Source organism: Symsagittifera roscoffensis, chromosome 3 (genome assembly GCF_963678635.1).
Source record: "Symsagittifera roscoffensis chromosome 3, txSymRosc1.1, whole genome shotgun sequence".
In the NCBI taxonomy this organism is placed as follows: domain Eukaryota; kingdom Metazoa; phylum Xenacoelomorpha; order Acoela; family Convolutidae; genus Symsagittifera; species Symsagittifera roscoffensis.
The window spans coordinates 69885678-69906487 of NC_087064.1; the positions used below are offsets into that span (position 1 = coordinate 69885678).

The 20810-nt window shown below is 33.9% G+C and overlaps 1 protein-coding gene across 1 annotated transcript in view; it reads left to right on the plus strand.

Annotated features, from left to right (window-relative positions):
• The window catches only part of LOC134841811 (uncharacterized), a gene marked incomplete in the record, with an annotated part of 93148 nt that extends 73188 nt beyond the window's left edge, over window positions 1-19960 (plus strand). The window contains 5 exon segments of the mRNA XM_063857848.1: window positions 17468-17631; window positions 18371-18616; window positions 19102-19298; window positions 19397-19663; window positions 19883-19960. Of these exon segments, the coding sequence (XP_063713918.1) occupies window positions 17468-17631; window positions 18371-18616; window positions 19102-19298; window positions 19397-19663; window positions 19883-19960 (952 nt within the window).
• Between the last annotated feature and the right edge of the window lie 850 nt (window positions 19961-20810).

Sequence of the window (20810 nt, forward strand, 5' to 3'; positions counted from 1 at the left end):
TGGTGTAGTTAGTCGATATAGCATGTCTTTGTTTCAATCTATATCGATGGAAGTGCTGGATAAAGGTAAGCAAAGAGGGTTAGTGAAATGATAGTATGAGGTCCAAGAGAGAGTGGGCATTAAAACGTATTCATCTACAAAGTTGCGTGTTTCGTTAGCGTCGTGAGGGGTGTTTAAAGTGTATTGTGGAAACGAGGGTAAGGTGATAGCTAAAAATTCTTTAGTGTTAGTATGCTGGGGGTGGTTGATGTATTCACGGGCTGTTCCTGGTTTTGCTGGGAAAGGATGGTTGGGGAATTTTCTTTTAAAAGTGCGGTAAGCTCTATTAGTGTTTAGGGAAGATATAGTGGATGTGGATGATGGTGTTAATGATTCAGTATAATTTGAAGAGGGTGTAGGGGGATTTGATGAATTTGGAGTGGAGGAGATTTGGTTTATGGTCGGGGTGTTAAGGTGGTAGGGTTGCTGTTGGAGGGTAATAAAATTATCTAGCTCTGGGGAGATTCGGGGGGTGTCTGGAGAATGAGATGATTGGTCAGATTGGTATGAGGAGTAGGTTGGGGTAACTTGGGAAGCATAAGAGGGTGTCGGAGTGATTGGGTCAGGGTTATTTGACAATATGGGTTGAAAAGGAGGTTGAGAAAAATTAGAAGGGTTATGAAAATTATTGGATGGGGATGGTTCTGAGTCGGCAAATTCATCGGGGGTTTCAATATTCGGGTTATTTAGCTGCGAGATGGAGTATAAAACTGAAATATGTGAGTTAGTGTCGGAATTCATGCCTGATGTTGCATTGCTAGATGGAAAATCGGGTGGCGGAAAAGCAAAAAGTGGTATGATTGGGATTGAAGAGGTAAGATTGGTTGGATGGGAATTTGATCGGTGTAGTGATCCAAGTTGGCGGCTCATCGTGGGCTAAAAAAATTATTATTTTGAGATTGAAAAGCGGTGGTATGGGGCTGTTCAATAATTTGTTCATAAGTATTATCATCTTGTGACTGGTGTGTCATTATATGTTGGACGGGACTTTGTGATGTATTGAGTCGAAAATTTGGATTATGTGTGATTGCTAAATTTCGAAAATTTCGTGGGACTAGGGATAGTGGATGATTATTTGGTAGGGGTGGTAGTTGTGGTGCCGTTGGCTGTGTGTCGACATTGTTATGTTCTTCGTCGTATGTATTTTGTCGTGTTGTTATTTTTGTGTTATATTCTTTTATTTGTGCGTCTAAAAGAATTTTGTTTATAGATGTGGAAAAAATTCCAAAAAATCCTGCAAAGAGTATGCGTGCTACGCTTGCTTGTCTGTTTACTTGTGTGTGTATAGCACATGTGTTGTAGATTCCTTTTAAGAGTGAGAAAAGAAATCCAATAAAGTTAAACATTGCGTATAAAATAGTCAATTTTTCTAAGATGTAGTAGGGCCATCCTAGAAAATCTAGGATCTCATTTTTGAGTGTAACAAAGCTAAAAATGTTAATTGGTGATATATCTTGGGGACGGTATTTTTCACCGTTTAGATATATATAATCTTTAATGTCTTTAAAATATCCGCTATAGTCTTGGGTGTAGATATCGGCAAAACCTGCGGTTTCTGCAAGTTTGCGTAAATTTTGGTCTATTGATTGTCTTTGTATAGTGTCCATTTGTGTTAATAATTCTTGGAATTGTTGTGTTCTAATGTGATGTTGAATATCTGATTTTGAATAGATTCCTATTGATTGTAAGTCTATATTTGGGTTTCGAGCGATAGCGCGAATGCTTTCTGGTGAAAATTTTTTGAGTGATTGCATTAATGTGGGATATGGAGTGAGAAGATAATATTTATTTTCATCAAGGTTTAGTTGTACTACATTGTGGCTATTTTCTGATCCACATGGGACTGCGGTATCCCAGAAATAGGTTCTTCGTGAAAGTGTATCCACGAAATGTACTTTATTCTTATAAAAGATAGGGATTCTTTTATAACATCGTTTATCTTCAAAAACGTAGAGTGGTGATACTTTTTTGGTACAAGTATAAAACCATAAGATGTTTCCTTCGTAGTCTAAAAAATTTGATCTATTTCCTGATAATAAGTATCCTGCATAGGGTATTTTTAATACTGCTAGTGAAAGTGATTGTAATATTTGTGTTCGTTCTAATTCGCATAGTTGGTGTAGTGTTTCTAATTCGGAGAGTGACATTTCTTGAAAAATGCGGCTAATTGTATAGTCTAGTTTCATATCCAAATGAATATCATAGTGGATATTACCGAAATATGTAGTATTCATTAGTGATAATTCTTGTAAGCGTGTGCTTCTGGTGTCATAAGGTTTTAGATGTCCACCAGGTTGTCCGTTACTTTTTTCAAAATTAACTGGTATATAGGATGTTCCTTCGTTTAGAGGATGACCTGTGGCATATGGGTCGATTTTTACTTTTCCAGTGGTCATGTCGAATCCTTTTTCGTATTCAACTAATATTTCAGAGTATTGTGTTCTGTGAAGTGGATTCCGGTATTTACATGCAAGTTCTGTTTCTTGATATATTTGAAATCGTGTCAATTTATTTTCTATATTGTCTATGTTTCTAAAATCGGAACTTAGTTTGCGTGATGGATGGACTTGTTCATATGGAATTGATTGTATAAAATATTTTTCGTGAAATTTTATCATACGAGCGTGTATTTTTGCTACTTGAAATGTTGTACATGTATCTTCGGGGAACCAAACAATTGTTGCTTGTGTTCTTGTTGTAGGGTCGCAATATCCTTGATCATTTTTACAAGGTAGTCGGATTCCTTGATAGATCATTGTATTATCAGATAAATCTCGTGTGAGTTGTATTTTTTCGAGTTGTATTTTCCAATCGAAAAACATTATTTCTTGGTATCCTTTATTTTTCGTGTCTGCTTTGCAGTTTGATGGGTTATTTATACCAATGTGTGGTATCCAATGTTTATCATGTAGGTCATAGGTTAATCGTCCGTGTGCGCCGTTATACGGGTATTTTTCGTCTAGTTTTATATGTCCTTGGTGTCTTTCAAGTTGTGATTGGTGTACAGAGTCTGAAAAAACTTGAAAATTAACTAATTTTCTTTGGGAGTTTTTATTCTGTGTGATGTTTAGTCTAAGTAATTCATTTTTACAATCGTCGGGATTGAGATGTAAAAGACGTTCTATATTACTTTGATAGAATGATTCATGGTCAAGTCGGTTTTTGTTTCCGTTCGAGACTTGTGAACAATGTACTTTCTTTTCGGAAAATGTCGCTGTGAATTTATAACCTGTAACTGTTGTTGCTCGGGCTTTGGAATAGAGTGTTGCTATTATATCTGTGGTTTCTATAGCTTGTGGTTCTGTTTCACATTGTGATACTTGATTTATTGCATATTTGTGTAGTGTTTTTTGTTCATTTTCCTCGCAATCGTAATGTGTTACTAATAAATCTTGTGGTCCTGTACGAGGGGAAGGGTTTATGTTTTGATTTGAGGTTACTAGAAAAGGGAGTTGGAGAAAAATTAATAATTTTAGAATATACATGTGTATGATAATCCTGAGTATGGATTATAAAATGTAATGTAACCAATTGTGTTTTTGGTGTATCTGTCGTATTTATATATTACTTCAGTAGTAATAAACGGTGGTGGTAGTGATTGAGCTGTTATGTTAGGTGGATTTAATGGGTATGGATGTTGGGTAATGTTATTTAACTTAACTGTGATTTCAAATTTTAATTGTAAACTGTTTTGTTGGAGTATTTGAATATTGTGATCACGGATATCGTTATGAATATCTTGGCGATATTGTAATCTATTAAGTGCCCAGTTATGAAGGCGGTTACTTTCTTGATGTTGTCCAAATAATGGTGGAGGTGCTGTGAATGTATTCCAATCTAGTCTTAAAGGAATATTTATTGATGATTGTTCTCGATATCTGGCGTCGAGATTATTTGGAAAATTTAAGTTAAAGGGTAGTGGTGAAAATTGGCTTATTGATGGTGTTGATGGTAGTGATAATGTTTCTGGTAGTGATGAGCATGTTGTTGTATCCGTAGAAATATCTATGGGGTCATTGACTAAATTTGGTTCACCTTGTGTAAATGAATGTGTAGTCCAATATGGAAATCGTGATGTTTGGTTTGGGGGGTTAAAAGGATTTTCACGTATTTGTTCAGATGTTGGTGTTGAACCTAAGTAGTCTGAGGGTAGACTTGAAGTGCTTCGTTGTGAAAAAAGTGTAGGAGTTTCTGGTGTGATACCAGTGGTGTTTTCTGGAGTGGTTTGTGGTGGGGATTGAGGTATATCAAAATGAACTCGGGGAGTTTGAAAATTTCTATTTCGTCGAGGATGTATAATTTGTCTATTTATTTCTGTTGTGTTTTGGTTTTGACTAAGGTTTCGTATTCTACTTAGTTCTTGTGGTAGTGTTGGGTAAAGATTGTATGTTGGTTCACTTAGGGATGCTTGTCGTTGAACTGGTTCTAGTGGTTCAGATAAACGAGCGTGCCGTTCTTCAAAAGTGTATGGATTGTCTTGAAAAGAAATTCGTGTAGATGTTTGAGGATTTTGAGTAGTTGAAGGTGGTGTTGGATTATCTTGGGATGATGTCGGTGAAGACTGATTCTGTGACTGTTGGGTAGCAATTTTTGATGGATTTTTGAATTTTTACTTTAGTGGGAAGGTTTATGTTTATTATAATATTCTTCCAAAAAAATAATTAGAAAAATTGTTGCTAGGGCAAATGTGATGATTGCTTTCTTTATACATTTACATATTGTCAAAATGAGGGATGATAAAAATGTTATGAAAATTACAAACAATAAAAAAATATCAGTTCTACTGAAAATTGTTCGTATCATTTAGACAAGTTGTTAAAATCGTACCTGTGGATATATTCAAGGGTTTTGGAAAGTTGGAGGAATAGTTCGAGTATAGTGTAGAAAATTAAAAAAATGTTACAAAAAATGATTAAGATTATTAGAAAAGATTCGAGTATATCAAAAAGAAATATTATAAAGGCTTCAAGTATTGAAAAAAAATGTTTAAAATTTATAAGTATTTGAGCAACTGTTTGAGAGAAAAGCATTTAAGAAATGATCTCTTGGTCGAATATTTTTTGCTGTTTGAGGCGATTTTCTAGTGTGGTCGAATTATTTATTAGTTTTTTGACAAGTGGGTTGAGTTTTGTAATAAATTGTTGGGGGCAATTTTCATGGTGACTGGGAGGTCGTCTTTTTCTTTATTTTTGTTTGTCAAATGATCCGGGGTATGGTGAGATTTTTATACTTTAGGCTAATTAAAATCTTCATTTTGTTACTTTAGGCTAAGTTATCAAATTTGTTTTGGGGGTATTCGTGGTCTGAGTTGGGGAAATATTGTTGATCTTTGGGTTATTAGATAAGGGAGGGGTACGGTATTATGGTGATATTTATTTTAGCTGTCAAGTTGGAGTGGTTTGCTTATTTTTGACCTGGAGGTTGTAAAGTTATAGTTAGAGATGTGCCTGGAGTTCTAGATTATTCGTCTAATTGATCTTAGTTTGAGTTAGAGAAAGTGACGGATTGGATGAATCCTATTGGTCTATTTTGAACTAGAATTATTGCGTACTTGTGAGCATGTTATTTTGAAAATTGAAATGAAAAATGTTACGGAGGTTTCAAGATTGTGAAGTATAAAATCTTAAAATTACTTTTTAAATTCTACTTTCTTTAATATTTTAGATTGGGGGATGAACATTTTGTAGTTTTTACGTGGTTGATTTCGGAGTCTTGTTGCTTTTCTATGTTCTGATTTGTCTATTTCTTCTTGGGGTATTATTTGTTCTGTCATTTTTCTATTTTTTCTTGGTTTTGGAGGTTCTTTATGGTTTTGCGTATTGTTTTTGGTGGCGGTTGGTTTCGTGTTTTGATTTTCGGTGGGGTTATCATTTTGTTCTGTGTTTTTCAGATGTGGTTTATTTTGAATGATTTTTAATCCTGTGAAAGAATATAATTGAGTTATTTCGCGGAGTGCGTATTCCTTTGGGTAATAAGGTAATAGGTTGTTTCGATGTTGAACGATTTCTTTTTTGTCTGAGTCGGTAATTTTATATGTGACATCAGTGGGTTTTGCAATTATTTGGTAGGGTCCTTTTCGGAGGGGTTGTAATTTTTTAGAAATTCCTTTTTGAGTATTAAAATTAGGTATTAAAACAAATGTTCCAATTTTTAAATCGGAAGCTGGTGTAAAACGTGAATTGATTTGTTCATTTATGTTTTGTCTTTGTAATAACTTTTTCGTTATTTTTTGGTAAATTTCATTGTGTTTCTTATCTCTATTTAAAATCCATTCGGTGTGTGTACCGGAGGCTAGTTTAAGAATTTGTGGGTGATGAAAATGATCTTCATCGTGAGTATGTAATGGGAGGTTATAACAAATTGAGTCTTTATTTGGTTGACAATAACCTTGTGCGTTTTTATGAGAATTTGCTGTAAACATTATTGGTTTGCGTGGCTTTTGGTTAAAAACCATTTCGTATGGTGACATTCCTAAAGTTGTCGTGATTTGTGAATTATATGCTAAGGGAAATAATTTTACATCTGCTGACCATTCGGTATATTTTGTATCATTTCCGTTGATGATACATCTAAGATATTCTTGTAGTGAACGGTTCATACCTTCGACTAAGCCGTTTGTCCAAGGTGCATGAGATGTACGTGGTTTGTGTTTAATGTTGTATAAATGACATAGTGTTATTATTTCATTATTTATGAATTCTGTACCATTGTCTGTGACTAAAATTTCTGGTAGTCCAAATTTTGCTATCCAGTGTTCATAGAGTGTTGTGTAAGCGTAATAAGCGTTACAATGTGGTACTGGGTTAAGTGCTACATAATGTGTAAATGCGTCAACAATTACCATAATGTACGAGTTTCCTTCTGATGAGGGTGAAATTGGTCCTTTAGTATCAAATGAGATACGATGATTAAAGTATAAACTTTGTCCTTTAAAATCTTGTTTTTGTGCTATTTGTTTTTGATTTGGGTAAGGTTTATTTAGTTGACATACTATACAGTCATTGCATAGTACTTTTATCCAGATTGGTGCATTTGGGAAGTAAAACTTTTGTATGAAATTTGAATATGTTTTTTCTGATCCAGAGTGTCCTTTAATATTTTGTGTATGTGAAATATTAAAAGCTATAAGAATCATACTTATAGGGAGACATGGAACTGTAGATTCATTCAGGTTATACTCTAAAAGGTCTGTATTTTCGTTAATTGTTGTGTTGTTAAATTTGCGAAAGTATCGGAGGAGTGTTTTGTTTCCTAGAATGGTTGAATCTGCTTTGATAGGTTTAGTTTTATATTTGTGCCATGATTTCAGTTGTCTAATTACTGGGTCAAGGTTTTGATATTGTTTCAGTGTTGAAATTGTAATTGTTTCTGTTGGGGGGAGAAAAATGTTTTCGATTTCTAATTTAGATAAGGGTATTGTATCAAGTGGGTCATGGAGGTCAAAAACTTGATTTATTGTGTATTTTGAATCATTTGTTTGTGGTCCTGATAAATTTATTTTATCAGTTAAATCTTCTTTTTCAATTAGTGGAAAATGGTCTTTTTTAGGTAGGTGTTGTTTTGTTCGTTTCTGTTGGGTGTTATTTTTTATCCATTGAGAATATGGGATTGGTTTGAAAGTTGATGTTCCAAGTAGGTCAACTTCATAATGATTATTTTGACAATCTAAATAAAGTGGGAAATGTTGTAAATTATTTATTTGTGATTGTTCAATATCAGTTTTTACTGCATATTTGCATTCCAATCGGGGTGATGTTTCGTTTTCTGCAAGGTAGAATTTTATGTTCTTGGGTATTTCAACTGTTGTTTTTCGTGTAAGTAATTCAGGTGGTGTATTTCGACTTAAGGTGTCTGGTAATGCAAGATTTTTTCCTGCAGTCCAAACTATATGTAAGTTTGGAAATTTCATTAGAATTAGTTGAAATCTGTAAACTCGGTGGTTTGGGTTAGATTTCTGTGTGAAAAGAAAAATGATGGGTTTGTGGTCTGTGAATAAAACTGTTGGATGTTTTGATCCAAGTATCAGAAATTCATATTCTGTCAGTGTATATATTATGGCTGTACATTCTCTCATTAGAGTTGAGAGTCGTAGCTCTGCTTGAGTGAATAATCGGGAATTTGCTGATATCAGGTTCATTTTATTTGTACCATTATGTGATTGTAATAGTGCTGCGCCGATGCCAAAGTTCGAAGCATCGCACATTGCATAAAATGGTTGATCAGGGTCTGGGATTGTATTTGAAATTTGTTCGGTTAAAAGTTTCTTTATTTCTTCGAATCGTGCTTGATGTTCTGTATTCCATTCAAAATTATTTTGTTGTCTAAGGATGTTGTAAAATGGTCGTAGATATAATTGCATTTTATAAACATATTTACTTAAAAAGTTTAACATTCCAAGGAATTCTTGGATTTTCTTTTTATTTGTTGGTGGTTGAAGTTTTTGAATAGCGTCAATGCGTGATTTCAGTGGAGTTATTGTTTTTCTTTCTATGTTATGTCCTAAGAATTTAACTCTTGTCAAAAAGAAGTGTGATTTATCCGGGGCGGCCTTCAGATTTTCGTTCTGAAGTATTTGATGATATTTTTCTAAAACTTTGAACATTTCGTCTTTTGTTTGTGATTGCATAAAAACATCGTCTAAATAGGTGATTGCGTTTTTCTTGAGTATTAGTGGTCTAAAAATTTTGCTCATAAAAGCTGAAAATGCTGCTGGTCCTATGGATATTCCATAGAATAAGCGGTTAAATTCATATTGTTGGTTTCCGATAACAAATTGTGTTAAACGTCGTGATTGTTCATCTAGTGGCATTTGATTGTATGCACTATTCATATCGGCGGTTGTAAAGTATTTGCCGTTTATTTTTGTTAAAATAACTTGTATTGGTTCAATGGGCCAATTACATTTTGATTCATCTATAAGTGAATTGAGGTATCTAGCGTCGAGAACGATTTTTAATGATTCTCCTTTAGCTAGAATGATAACGGGGTTGATGAATGTGTTGCCTTTTGGTTGTTCTTCTTTATTAACTGGTGATATAATGTTGTATTGTTCTAAAATGTCGAGTAATCTGTTTACTTTATCATGTAAGTGAATTGGTACTTTACTTGCTCTCTGTTTTTTGAAAACTGCGTCTGGTTTTAATGGGAGATGTAGTGATGAACTGATTTTGCCAACATCGAATTTTGATGTTGCATAGACTGATGAATATTTAATTAGCTGTTTGGCTAATTTTTCGAATTCGTCTTGTGTTATTTGTGAATGTTGGAAATTAAACATTGTTAAAAATTTTTGTTGTTTCTCTGTGTAGTTACTGATGTTGAATGTAGGTTTGAAATATGGAGTTTTTGTGAAATAATCCGTATTTCTGTTTTCGTTACTTATTATATTATTTATAGATAATTCTTCATTAAGAATTGTAGATTGGCAAATATCTAGTAATTGGAGTATATTATTTACGCGATAGGCTTTTTCGTGTATTGGTGATATTGTAGCGTTGGTTTCACAATATCCTAAAAGTCCTAAAGGTAATGTTACTTGGTAAGGTGTGTTGTTATAAACATGTAAGGAAATAATATCTGAATTCGAATTTTTCAAATATTTTATTGATGAGATTGTGATTTTGAAAAATTTATGAATAGGTTTGAAATCAAAATCTGACATATAAAATTTTTGTTTGTTTTGTTCTTTATCATATTGGTGAACTTGTTTGATTGAAAAATTATAGATGTTTCCTGATAGTGGTTTCAGGTGTTTTCTTTGTTGGTTATATATTGGATAAAATTTTGAAAAGAATGGTGGTTGTTTGTTTAATCTTTGAAAAAATGTTAGGGATGTTTCTTTTGTTTTTGTATATTTATCTTTGATTAATATTTTACTATTTAGGATGTTAATTGTTGGTATATACTTCGAAATAAATGGTATTCCAATGATATTATATTTAATATCAGTGATATGGAATATTTGTTTAAATGGCTTGTTTAGAATTTTACTTTGCTCCATTGTTCTGGTAGGGAGGAGAAATAATTGGATTTTTCCGTAGTTTATCAATGTTGATCCTTGTGCTGTTGCTAACTTACTGGAGGTTTCAAGAGGTGTTAGCTTTGGGTGTAAAGTTTTTATTTCATTCCATGTGGGAATGTTTATTATGTTTGATTCTGCTCCTGAATCAATTAAAAAATCTATTTCAAGGTCTGGTGGTTGAAATTCTTTATTTCTTGGGCTTTCTAAGAGAAATGGTATTGTCCAAATTTTTTCTTTGGGTTGTTCTTTTTGTATATTTTGATAAATATGGTTTGTATTCAAGCATTTTGTTTTGGTATTTTTATTGGTTTGATCTGTAGTGTTAATCTCGTTTGTTTCTTGCGTCGTTGATGTGGAATTTATGGGTGTAGTGTAATAATTTTGAAGAAATTCCGATTGATTTTCATATATATGTGATGGAAAGGGTTGTTCATATATGACAGATTCATAGTCATTTTCGACTTTTATCATATTGATAGCAAGAGTGTTTTCAGTATCACTTTCTGAATCTGATGATGTACAGTTTATTTGATTGAGTTGTAACGTATCAGTTACTGTGTTATCAATACCTGGGGGGTCTGATGTTGTTTCTGGATTAGCTTGTACTTGATTGATTTGTCTTTGATGTTTAGGTGTACTGCTTCTATGACGATTATTAGAGTTATTATAGTTATTATTATTCCGGTGTGGTGATTGGGAATAATTTCTATAACGATTATTATAACTTGGGTGTCGATTTTGTGAATTATTTCGCGATCTGTTTTGGTAATTATTGTTTGGTCTGTTATAGTTCGATCTATTATATGAGTTATTCCTTGATCGATTGTTCGGGTAATTCTGATTTCGATTGTTTGAATAACTTCTATTTCTATTATAGGAGTAGTTTCTATTCCTATTGTATGATGAATTTCGTGATTGGTTGTTTGGATAGTAGTTATTTCTTGATTGGGAATTAGATCTAGAAACAAATCGTTGTGTATTTGAATTTGATCTGGAGTAGTTATTTCTACTATTTGGTCTATTGTAGTGATTTTGTGATGAGTTTTGTGTATTTCTTCGTTCTGGTGATCTTCCTCTATAACTTGAGTTATATGGGGATTGATTTCTTGTATAATTTGTATTGTTCGGGAGTGGTTTTCCTGAACTGTTGTTGCTGTGAACTGTTTTGTTCGGTAAATTTTGATCTTTTTTCATGTATTGATAGAATGATTTATTTGGTTCTTTGTATTTTTGAGGTTTATTTTGACTATCTTGCTGCTTTTGTTTACATTCGGAAATACTATGTCCGTATCGTCGGCAATAATTACACCATTTTTTGAAAGATGGTTTGCCTTTAAAGTTCGGGTTCTTTTCGTAAATATTGAGTATTTCAGTGATTTTTTCAACGAGGTCTGTTTCTGATTCCTGTATATTATTAATATTAGTGGGAGTCGTTTCAATTCTGTTAACGTATTGTAATTTCAGATTTTCCGTTTCTTCTAGTTTCATCGTGATTTCTGCTTGTTCTAGTTTGTCTACTAGTTTTCGAAAATCTAAATCGGGTTCTCGAATTGAAGAAGGATGGGATGCTCTCTTTTTTATTGCTATTTTCCGTAATTGTGGTGTTAAGGTCATCATTAAGATTTCTGTCATCTTTGTGTTTTTATAGTCATGTGTATTTAGTGAATATGCTTTTCGAACTAGTGTTTCGATTCGTACTGCTATTTGCTTGATGGTTTCGTTTGGTAATCTGCGAATTTCATTACATAAAACTCTTTGTTGTTGTTTGTTTCTTTCAGAGTCAAACATTTTTGAAAATTCTTGTGTAAATCTTTTCCAGTTTGATTTTATTTCTAGAGGTAGTACTGAAAACCATTTTTGGGCTGCGCCATCTAAGGTTGTTTGTATCAACGCTGTGCGTCGATGTATCCAGTTTTGATGTAGTGGCGTATTAATTGGTTCAGGTCCTATATTTAAAATCAAATTTGCTGTTACTGCATTTAAGTAATCTTCTACGGAGTATTCAGGGTCTGTTCCTGTGAAAACCATTAAAGGTTTGTTTGATGTTATTGATGATCCACCCATAAGGTATGGATTCATTGTCATTTGTAATGATTCTGCTGCATTTGGCATTTGAGAAAAATTTGAAAGTTGGTTTCTTGTTATTTCATGTTGTTGAAGATAATATGGGAGTGGTATTTCATTTTGCATTTGTGATGGTTGATACGAGTGTGCAGTCATTGGATTTTGTTGTTGAATTGGTTGAAAAGATTGTGTATTAATTGGATTTTGTTGTTGAATTGGTTGTTGATGTTGTGCATCTATCGGTTGTGGAGAAAAATTCCTATGATTTGTACGTGTTTTCTGTATTCCTTGTCTACGATATTCTTGAGTATTTTGTGCAAATATATCTGGTTGTAAGAAATCGTCATCTGAGGATAAATAATCCATTTGATAAGATGTTTGTTTTTTATTTTTATTTTGTTGAAAAAATGGGTAATTTTCACTGCGATCCTGTGGAGGGTTTGGTTGAAAATTTTTGGAATTATATTGGGCCGTTGGGTTATCCCAGTTTCGAGGTTTTGTATATTGATTAAAATTCCTTTGTGGTTGATAATTTGTTTTTGATGGATGTGTATAATTATAATTATGGTCTGCAAAGTTGTTTCTAGTGAATGTTTTGCGTGTTTTTGATGGTATTGTCATGGGTCTGTATGTTTGGTAATCCATTTGTGAATATTTAGGGGCAACCGAAGGTTTAACGGTTGATTGTAAGGTTACCTGTGTTTGTGAAGGATTTGTATTTCTTGGTGTTGTTAAATTTGGGCGTATTGGTGAAATACTTTGTTGTGTAGTTGTTGTGTGTACAATTTCTTCATTTATGAAGTGTGATGGTGTCTGGATATCTTGTTGAGTAAGATTCCTAGTTCCATTGAGGTTTTCGTTGTGTATGACTGTAGAGTTTAAACTATTATTTTGTGTATCGGGTAAAAATGTATTATAGTTTAATGGTGTTGCATCAATTGTTAATGGTATTACTCTTACATAATCTCTTATGTAAGATATTGTACCTATTGCTTGACTTGAGATTGATTGTGGAAAGCTTATAAATGCGGGATGAGACCATTCGGGGTCCCAAACATAATCTGATTGTTCTGTGATAGCGGTATCATCGTTCGAATTTTGGGGTCTAAAATTTTTTCTTGCTTGTGCAATTAAATCAATATTGTGTGTGAAATAATCTATTATGAACCATGCTAAAATTTTTTGTAGATCGTGTTTGGTATGTTGTGAAACGTCATCTTTCGTGAAATTTTCTTTAATGATGTTTAAATAACTAGAGAGTAGTGTAATTTCATGTCGTACTTTCAAATGTTTAGATGTTTCTGTCGGTGAGACATTTGTTAGTGGGATTTCGTTTTCTAATATCGAAATATAACTATATATTATTGCGAAAACTTCATTAGTGAAAATGGAGTTTGCTCTTTGTGAGTTATGGTATTGGATGCTTTTTATATATTCTGAAAAAACTTTTGAAAATTCTAAATCAAGATCGTCTGTTTGAATAGTATATGTTCTATTATTATGGTTTGGGGAAGTGAATTCTATGGAGTAGATTCCATACTGTTGTGTTATGTTGCATATATCTTTTAGATAGTGATCTATGATTTGTCTTTTGATTTTTACATCGGGGAACTCTGTTTTACATGGACTGATTCCGGGTTCAAATAAATTTACGAGTAAATTTTGACAAAATATGTGTTGTCCTCTATCAGTATCTGCGTCTACTATAAAAGGAAAGATTTCATCGTCATCTGGAGTTTCGTCACCTGGGGTGTGTGTTGAACTCATTTTTTCGTTCGATGACTGTTAATATGTAATTATTAATGTGTCGAATTGGTTGATTCCAATTGTATAGATGTACTGGTTTGTGTTTGTACTGCTTTTTTATTCTTCTTTTTCCTCTTTGTGATGAATTTGAAGTTGTTTCTGAGTCAGAAAAATATAATTGATCGTGTTGTGGGTAATTTTTATCTATTGATTCTTTTAATTTGTAAAGTTCGTCTAAACTGTTGGTTTCTGATTCTGAAAATGCGTTTCGATTTTTTGAAAATCTTTTTCGTGTTATTTGTCTTTGTTTAGTTATTATTTTTCTTTTTAGTGTTTGTCGTTTTGTGCGAATGTATCCAACTGTTTGTGTATGAGGTGTGATTACAAGGTCGTATTTTTTGTTATCTATTTCACAATTGTGTAAAATGATTGTTTGTTTATTTCCTAGGTTTTTAAATGACATAAGGTTTAGAATGACGGATGCAAAGGTTGTTAAATGATTTCTATTTTCTTAAACTGTTAGTTCTTACGATTTTTTGGTTAGCTTAACCTGGGTCTATTTGTTCAGGGTTGGAGAGAAAAGTATATCGATTCCGAAGAATGATTTTTACTTTCTTGTGACTAGTATAAGCTAAGGTGTTAACTTACTTAATCTTACTTAGGGGTAGTGATTGTGTTCAAGGGTTGGAGAATAGTAAATCGATCCACAAGGTTCAGGTATAATTAGAACGCGAGTAGTTCGTTAGATACTATTTTAAACTTACTAAGTCTAAGATTTATCTTGGGCCTGGTAAGAGGGGGGGTCAAGTGAAGGATGAATAACCGAAGTTCTTCACTGTTTATCCTAATTTGAATGATTAGTTTTGTTTTAAAAATTTCTATTAGTCCTGGGTTTTTAGAAAGGGTTGGGTAGTGAATCGACGTTTGAGGTCGTTAGACACTAATTAAGTGGGTGGGGGAGAACAAAGTTGTTCTGTTTGATCCAAGGATAAGCCTTGATGATCAAATTTAAAATTTAATTAAGTAGAAAATGATTTAAGATCCAAGGATAAGCCTTGATGATCTGGTTTTAAAAATTAAGTGACTTTAAGTTTTAATAAAGTTTTAAATTTGTGTAAAGGAAAGATTAGTGTTTTATGATATTAGTGAGTTGATGATTGCTGTTGTGTTTTAGGTGATGAAGCTGGAACAACAAGATGATTTATGATTACTAACCATTTATTGTCATGCTGCTAATTTTTATTTTTATTTTCCAATAAATATTTTTCAAACATGTTTTGTATAATACTGCAGATAGGAAAACGATCTTAGATCTTTTTATCAATCGTTATTGTATAATATTAATTTTGTTTAGCGCCTGAAATGATTTTGAAGATTAACTTCAAGGTTTTATGTTTGCAAATGGAAATCTAAATTCATTGCAAGTAGTATTCGAAATATAAAAGTTTGTTCTGGCTTTTGCCGAACTATCATATAACTATACGGCAAGTTTCTACTTTGTCGTATGTCGTCTTTGGTTCGAGGTCTTCTTCCAATTCCGGGTAGTTCTATTATGGTTCGGAATATTGGCTCTGATCTATTGAGTCGGAGAGACATTTCAATTAAATTATTGTCGTATAACATTTTGTAAATGTTTTTGTCTAATTTCTAATCTAATTTTGGTTAATTCTAATCTAGTAAGGTCTTGTTCGAGACTTATGGTCGCACCAGATGAGTTATGACCGAAGTGTATAACTCATAGAGTAATTTCGGATAGGGTACACCGTCTGCTCGTCACGCTATCTTATTTTCGGCCGGATAGATTCGTGCAACTTCTTAGTCTAATACCGATCCTAATCTTACTCTTATACTATCTAGTCTCAGGTTGTTTAACTAGTCTCTGCTAGGCTCAATAGATCTAGGGTATACTGGTTTATTGCGGCTGCTGAAGTGCTCGGGAGAGTCCAACTAATTTCTAAGTTAAATTCAAATCTCTCTGGTGCTGAAATTACAAGTAACTTCAGCACTTACAAATAAGTGGGTTGTTAGTTAGATGGATCATGATTGGTTAATATTAAATACTTTACATTGGTAAAACATTTAATTTATCCAATCATAAAATATAGTTTAGATCAGGTTCCAAAGGTCAAGCAAGTTCAAACAACACGAATCTATGCAAAAACTTTTGGTGAAAAGTAATTCATTCAAGAAACTTAAACTTAAAAAAATCATTTTTTGAACGATTTCGCAACCAAAAGCATCGTCGAGATTTTTGCATTGAACTAATTTTCATGACGAAAAAACATCATATTGCAAAAAAAGATTACAATACTCGCCTCTAAAATTTTTTAAAAATTCAATAAAAAATGGCTTTAATAAAATTCAATAAAAAAGAAACTTCAATAAAATTCGCTTCTAAACCATCATAATAAAAATTTTGTTTATTCAATTAAAAACTATGTTAAACCAACAATCAAATCCATAATTGCTTTCTGAAGGAGTTACATTTTTCAAATTGAATTAAACTTTATTTTTAATTGTATTTTGTTCTTGACCGTTGGATTTCTGAAGTTTATGACTAGTTTTGATAGAAAACATCAGAGAACAAATGAAGCAAGCTCAAGAAAGAACTATATATTCGAAATTGAATAATTCAGTCGAAAAATTACAATTTTGTATCTTTGAAATCTGTCAATCTATTGATTCAATTACGTACCGCGCAAATTGAACACGCTGGTTGCTAATTTATATATTCTTTTCCTAAATTGTGTATGCTTGACACATTTTCAAAAAAAAACAACGAATTTCTTCTGAGTTTTCTATTTTTGAAATTGATCTGTTGCCTTAGCTCATTCAATCAAATTTTTTTGTAACTAGAGCCAATTTGCATTTTAAATTGCCCAAATAAATGTTTGTATTATAATGAAACTGATATTTTTGATAATTAACCAAGGAGTGAAAATCGCATATTTATGATTGCAGCAATTTTGAGAGAAGTAGTGATAGGTTTTTTCAATTGGAATTGATCTATTTAGTGGTATGAGATTAGAGTTTTGTTTTGAAATAATTGTTTTGAATTGGTAAAGTTTTTTTAAAATCATAAATAAAAAAGAACAAAAAAACTTATCATTTTAATCTTTTCATAACTCCCCACAGGCAATTTTAATCACAAAATCAATAATTAGTAACCGGGGTATCACTAAAATCGGCAGATTTCCAAGATTTCTCTGTGGACTTTGGACCCTATAGCATGTTTTAATGAATTGCAACCCCTAAAAATAAAAGCACTGAATTAGCATAAGAGCGCTCTGTTGATAGTTCGAATTTTGCTCCATTATGATTGGTCGATAATTCGAGAAAATTAATCTACTTATTATGATCCGTACCTACTAAAAATTGCCACCCGCTTAATGAATCCATTCAACGGTTAAGCTTTTTTTTAGCTAGGAACGAATCCCCTTCCCCCACCCTTTGCAAAAGGGGGAATATTAAAGAGATCCCGAATGACAATCAAGCCGAAAATTGATTTTGTTATACAAGATAACAACAAACTGTCGCTGTGGTTGTGCAATTGTTTCGTAATTCTAAAATATAATAGGAATCAATCCAATTTTTTAGTGATTCAGTTGTGGTGAGTTTTGTGGAAACAGTTACTGTGGAGACCCCTTGTGTCACACCCTCCCTCTTCCCAGTCCACACCCACTCCCCGCGGAACTCTTCTATCGGCCTCGCCCAATTGGAGAGAGCATACGCTACACAAGACTACATCATTCCTATTCAGTGTGAGTTAAAAACTTCTCTGAAGTCATGGACAACGTAAATCACAGTCGCTTCTCACCTGTCGCACAATTAGTTTTTTTAATTTTTGAACTGCATGCTTAGCTTGTCTATCAAGGTATATACAATTTTCAATTTTCACGCGAGCTCTTCTACCCCCCCCCCCCCCCCGCCCACCTGTCACCAGAAGAGCCGTCACGCGATGAAATTAGCAAGCAGTTCGAATGTTTTTTTTTGTGTAAGCTTTGGCGCAAATATACGGATCATCGAGATGTGTTTGATATGTTCTGATATGTCCGCATGCCAATTCATATAATAAGTGGGAAGTGTGAACGAAAACTTAACAAATGAAAACTCGGAAATAGAGTCTAGGTTAGTATAAATTCATATGTTAACCTTTATATAACTCGAAATTTTCGCCAAATGATGCTAAGATGTTATTATCAATATTCATTTCAATTTAACTTGCAAGGTTTTAACTTGTTATGATAACTTCTTGAAAGGTTTTGATTGAAACTTTCAACGAGGCTGCAAATCAATTTTTTGGTATTAGCTCGATATAGTAGATCGTAACTTTGAGTTTTGCAACTCGAAGAGATCTGTCAAATGCTATCCAGCCAGTTGAAGGATATTAGGTTTTGATTATTTCCCGACATTCAAATTCAAGACTGAGTTATTTTGCCGAGGAAAGCCCAGTTTTTGCGACCCAAGGACGTTTTTTTTTAATCTCGTTTTTTTTTTCAGTGGAGCTGCCGCCGTTTTTCGAGGGGGAACCACAACTAACACTAGTCAGTCCGGTAGAGTCCTCTGGCGCCCAATTTGTTCTCCGGGGAGTAGAAGTCGACCCCCTTTTCGAAGTGGGGTCGGAACTGTCTGCCACTTTCAATGAGAGTCTGCAGTTGTCGGAGCAGTTCTACCTGTCGACAGGGTCCCAATGGAACAGCCAGGAGAACATCCTCACTTATCGCATGGGCAGGGTGTCTGTTCTTGGTCAGTAAGAATAACTATACTTAACCATCAAATTGCGAGTCGCGACTCCTTTCCAGTTTAAATACCCCCCCCCCCTTTCTTCGTGAAATTACAATATAATGTTTTTGAAAAAATTATTATTTGTACGGCAATTAGCATGTAGGATGTGTTGTAAGAATTTAATCACTTGTCCTCTCTCATGCGATTTATCGCAACAAAATTCGATTTAAATATGATATGAAAAAGTTTCCAAAAAATCAAAAAGGTTTCTGAAAAAAAGCCTTTGATTCTATCCTCTTAACACTTGGACTATCATTACCATTATTTAGACATTAAACTGTCAAAAAAAACTGTCAAAAAAGTAGCACATCCCACAATAAATCCTCACCCGGCTTCGAAAAAAGGATTTTTGTGTAAACCTTTTACTGTCTATAGAATCTGATTAGTTTTTTGACTCAGCGTTTGCTTCAGAAGCATTTCACAAATGTGATCATTTGATTGTTCAGATCTAAAGGATCGCATGGGAGTGTACCACCATCAGAACGAGATCTCCTTCTCTCCCTCGAGTAGAGCCAGGACAGTGCAGCTGCTGGTGTTTGTCCAGGTGCAGGATGAAGTGGACTTCACCCCTGGCCAGCAGTTCTCCCTCATCTACTCTCTGGAGAGTGGGGGTGCAGTGACCACCAATCAACACAACTTCCAGGTATAGTAACACACCATTGTAGCCTTAATTCGTACCTTTGATAAAATTTTCAAAAATGGACTAGTTTTCAAAAAGAGCCCATATTTTTCAAATTTCAGGTTGATTTTCTTCCGGAGCGACGGCCAATGGTGGATTTGGAAGTAGAGGTGGCCTATACTCTGGATAGAGAGTTTGTTCCAGGAGATACGATCCAGTTCACAGCCAAGATGAGTCACCAGTGTGAGAGCAGTGCACAGGCCACGAACATTCACACAATCCTACACCTCCCGGATGTAGTTCTGAGGATGGATAATAATATTACACACTATACTGGTCAGTTGCCAGTGTTAGACTACACAGCCGGTGACAAAAAAGCGGCATTCACGGTATGTTTAACTGGTGCATAGATTTAACTTGTATAACTGAAGTTCGAAGCGGGTTTAAGTACTATGATTAAAAGTGGCTTTGGCAGCTAACTGTTCTCCCTAAACCTCCCAATTAAATTGGCTTTTAGAAATTATCAGTGAATCTAGGGGCTACGCAAAGGTCGTGATGTTGATAAGAAAAAAATAGTACTTCTAATATTCGTGGGCTTCTCGTTCTAGCAATTCTCTCTCTTGTCTAAGTACGCTGCAGAAAGTATCTCTTTGTTGCTGAGTTTGGCAGGGCTTCCCAGACTCTAAACTACCACAATCCCCAAATTATAATCTTAGAGGTCCAACTGTCTGCTTATATAAAGGGGCAGATCTAAGAGTTTTTCGAGGGGGTGGGGTTGGATTTTAAAAATAATTTTGAAAGTTTTGCCGACCATTTTTTTAAGATCGACCCAATTGTTTTTCTGAACTCTTTTAAATCATTATAAAGACCCCATTTTGACCAAATTTCTGAAAAAAGCAGGCCACAAAAGGGGTTTTTAAGCACTTTTTGGAAAATGTTGACAAAAACATTGCGTTTTTTGGCGCGCGCTCCCTCAAAATTAGTATATATTGGCGCCACAGGCGCCTTCAGAAAAATTTTAGGGTCAGTCACCAAAAATGGGTAGCTCAAAATAATACAAACTGGGGACCCTCTGGGTCGGCAGGTGTTCGAATCCCTGAGGGGGAGGAGAGCGGACTCCTTCCCGACCCCTTTAAACCCGAATCTGTCCGTTAAAATTTAAAGGTCTTCTTGAAATTTTATTGTAACCTACGCACGACACATGACCGCAATAAACGCGGAGAAAATTTTTCCCTCGTGCGGTTCCAAAATTTTAAAAAAGAAGAAATACAGTCTACCGACCTTATAATTTGCCATAACGCTAAGTTAATTTTCACTGTGCGCTTGAAGCTCCTATACTGGTCAGGTCCAACTGTTTGCTTATATAAATGGACAGATCTAGGATTTTTTCGAGGGTGGGTTGGATTTTAAAAAAATTTTGAAAATTTTGCCGACCGTTTTTTTAAGATCGACCCAATTGTTTTTCTGAGCTCTCTCAAATCACTATAAAGACCTCATTTTGACAAAATTTCTGAAAAAAAGCAGGCCTCAAAAAAG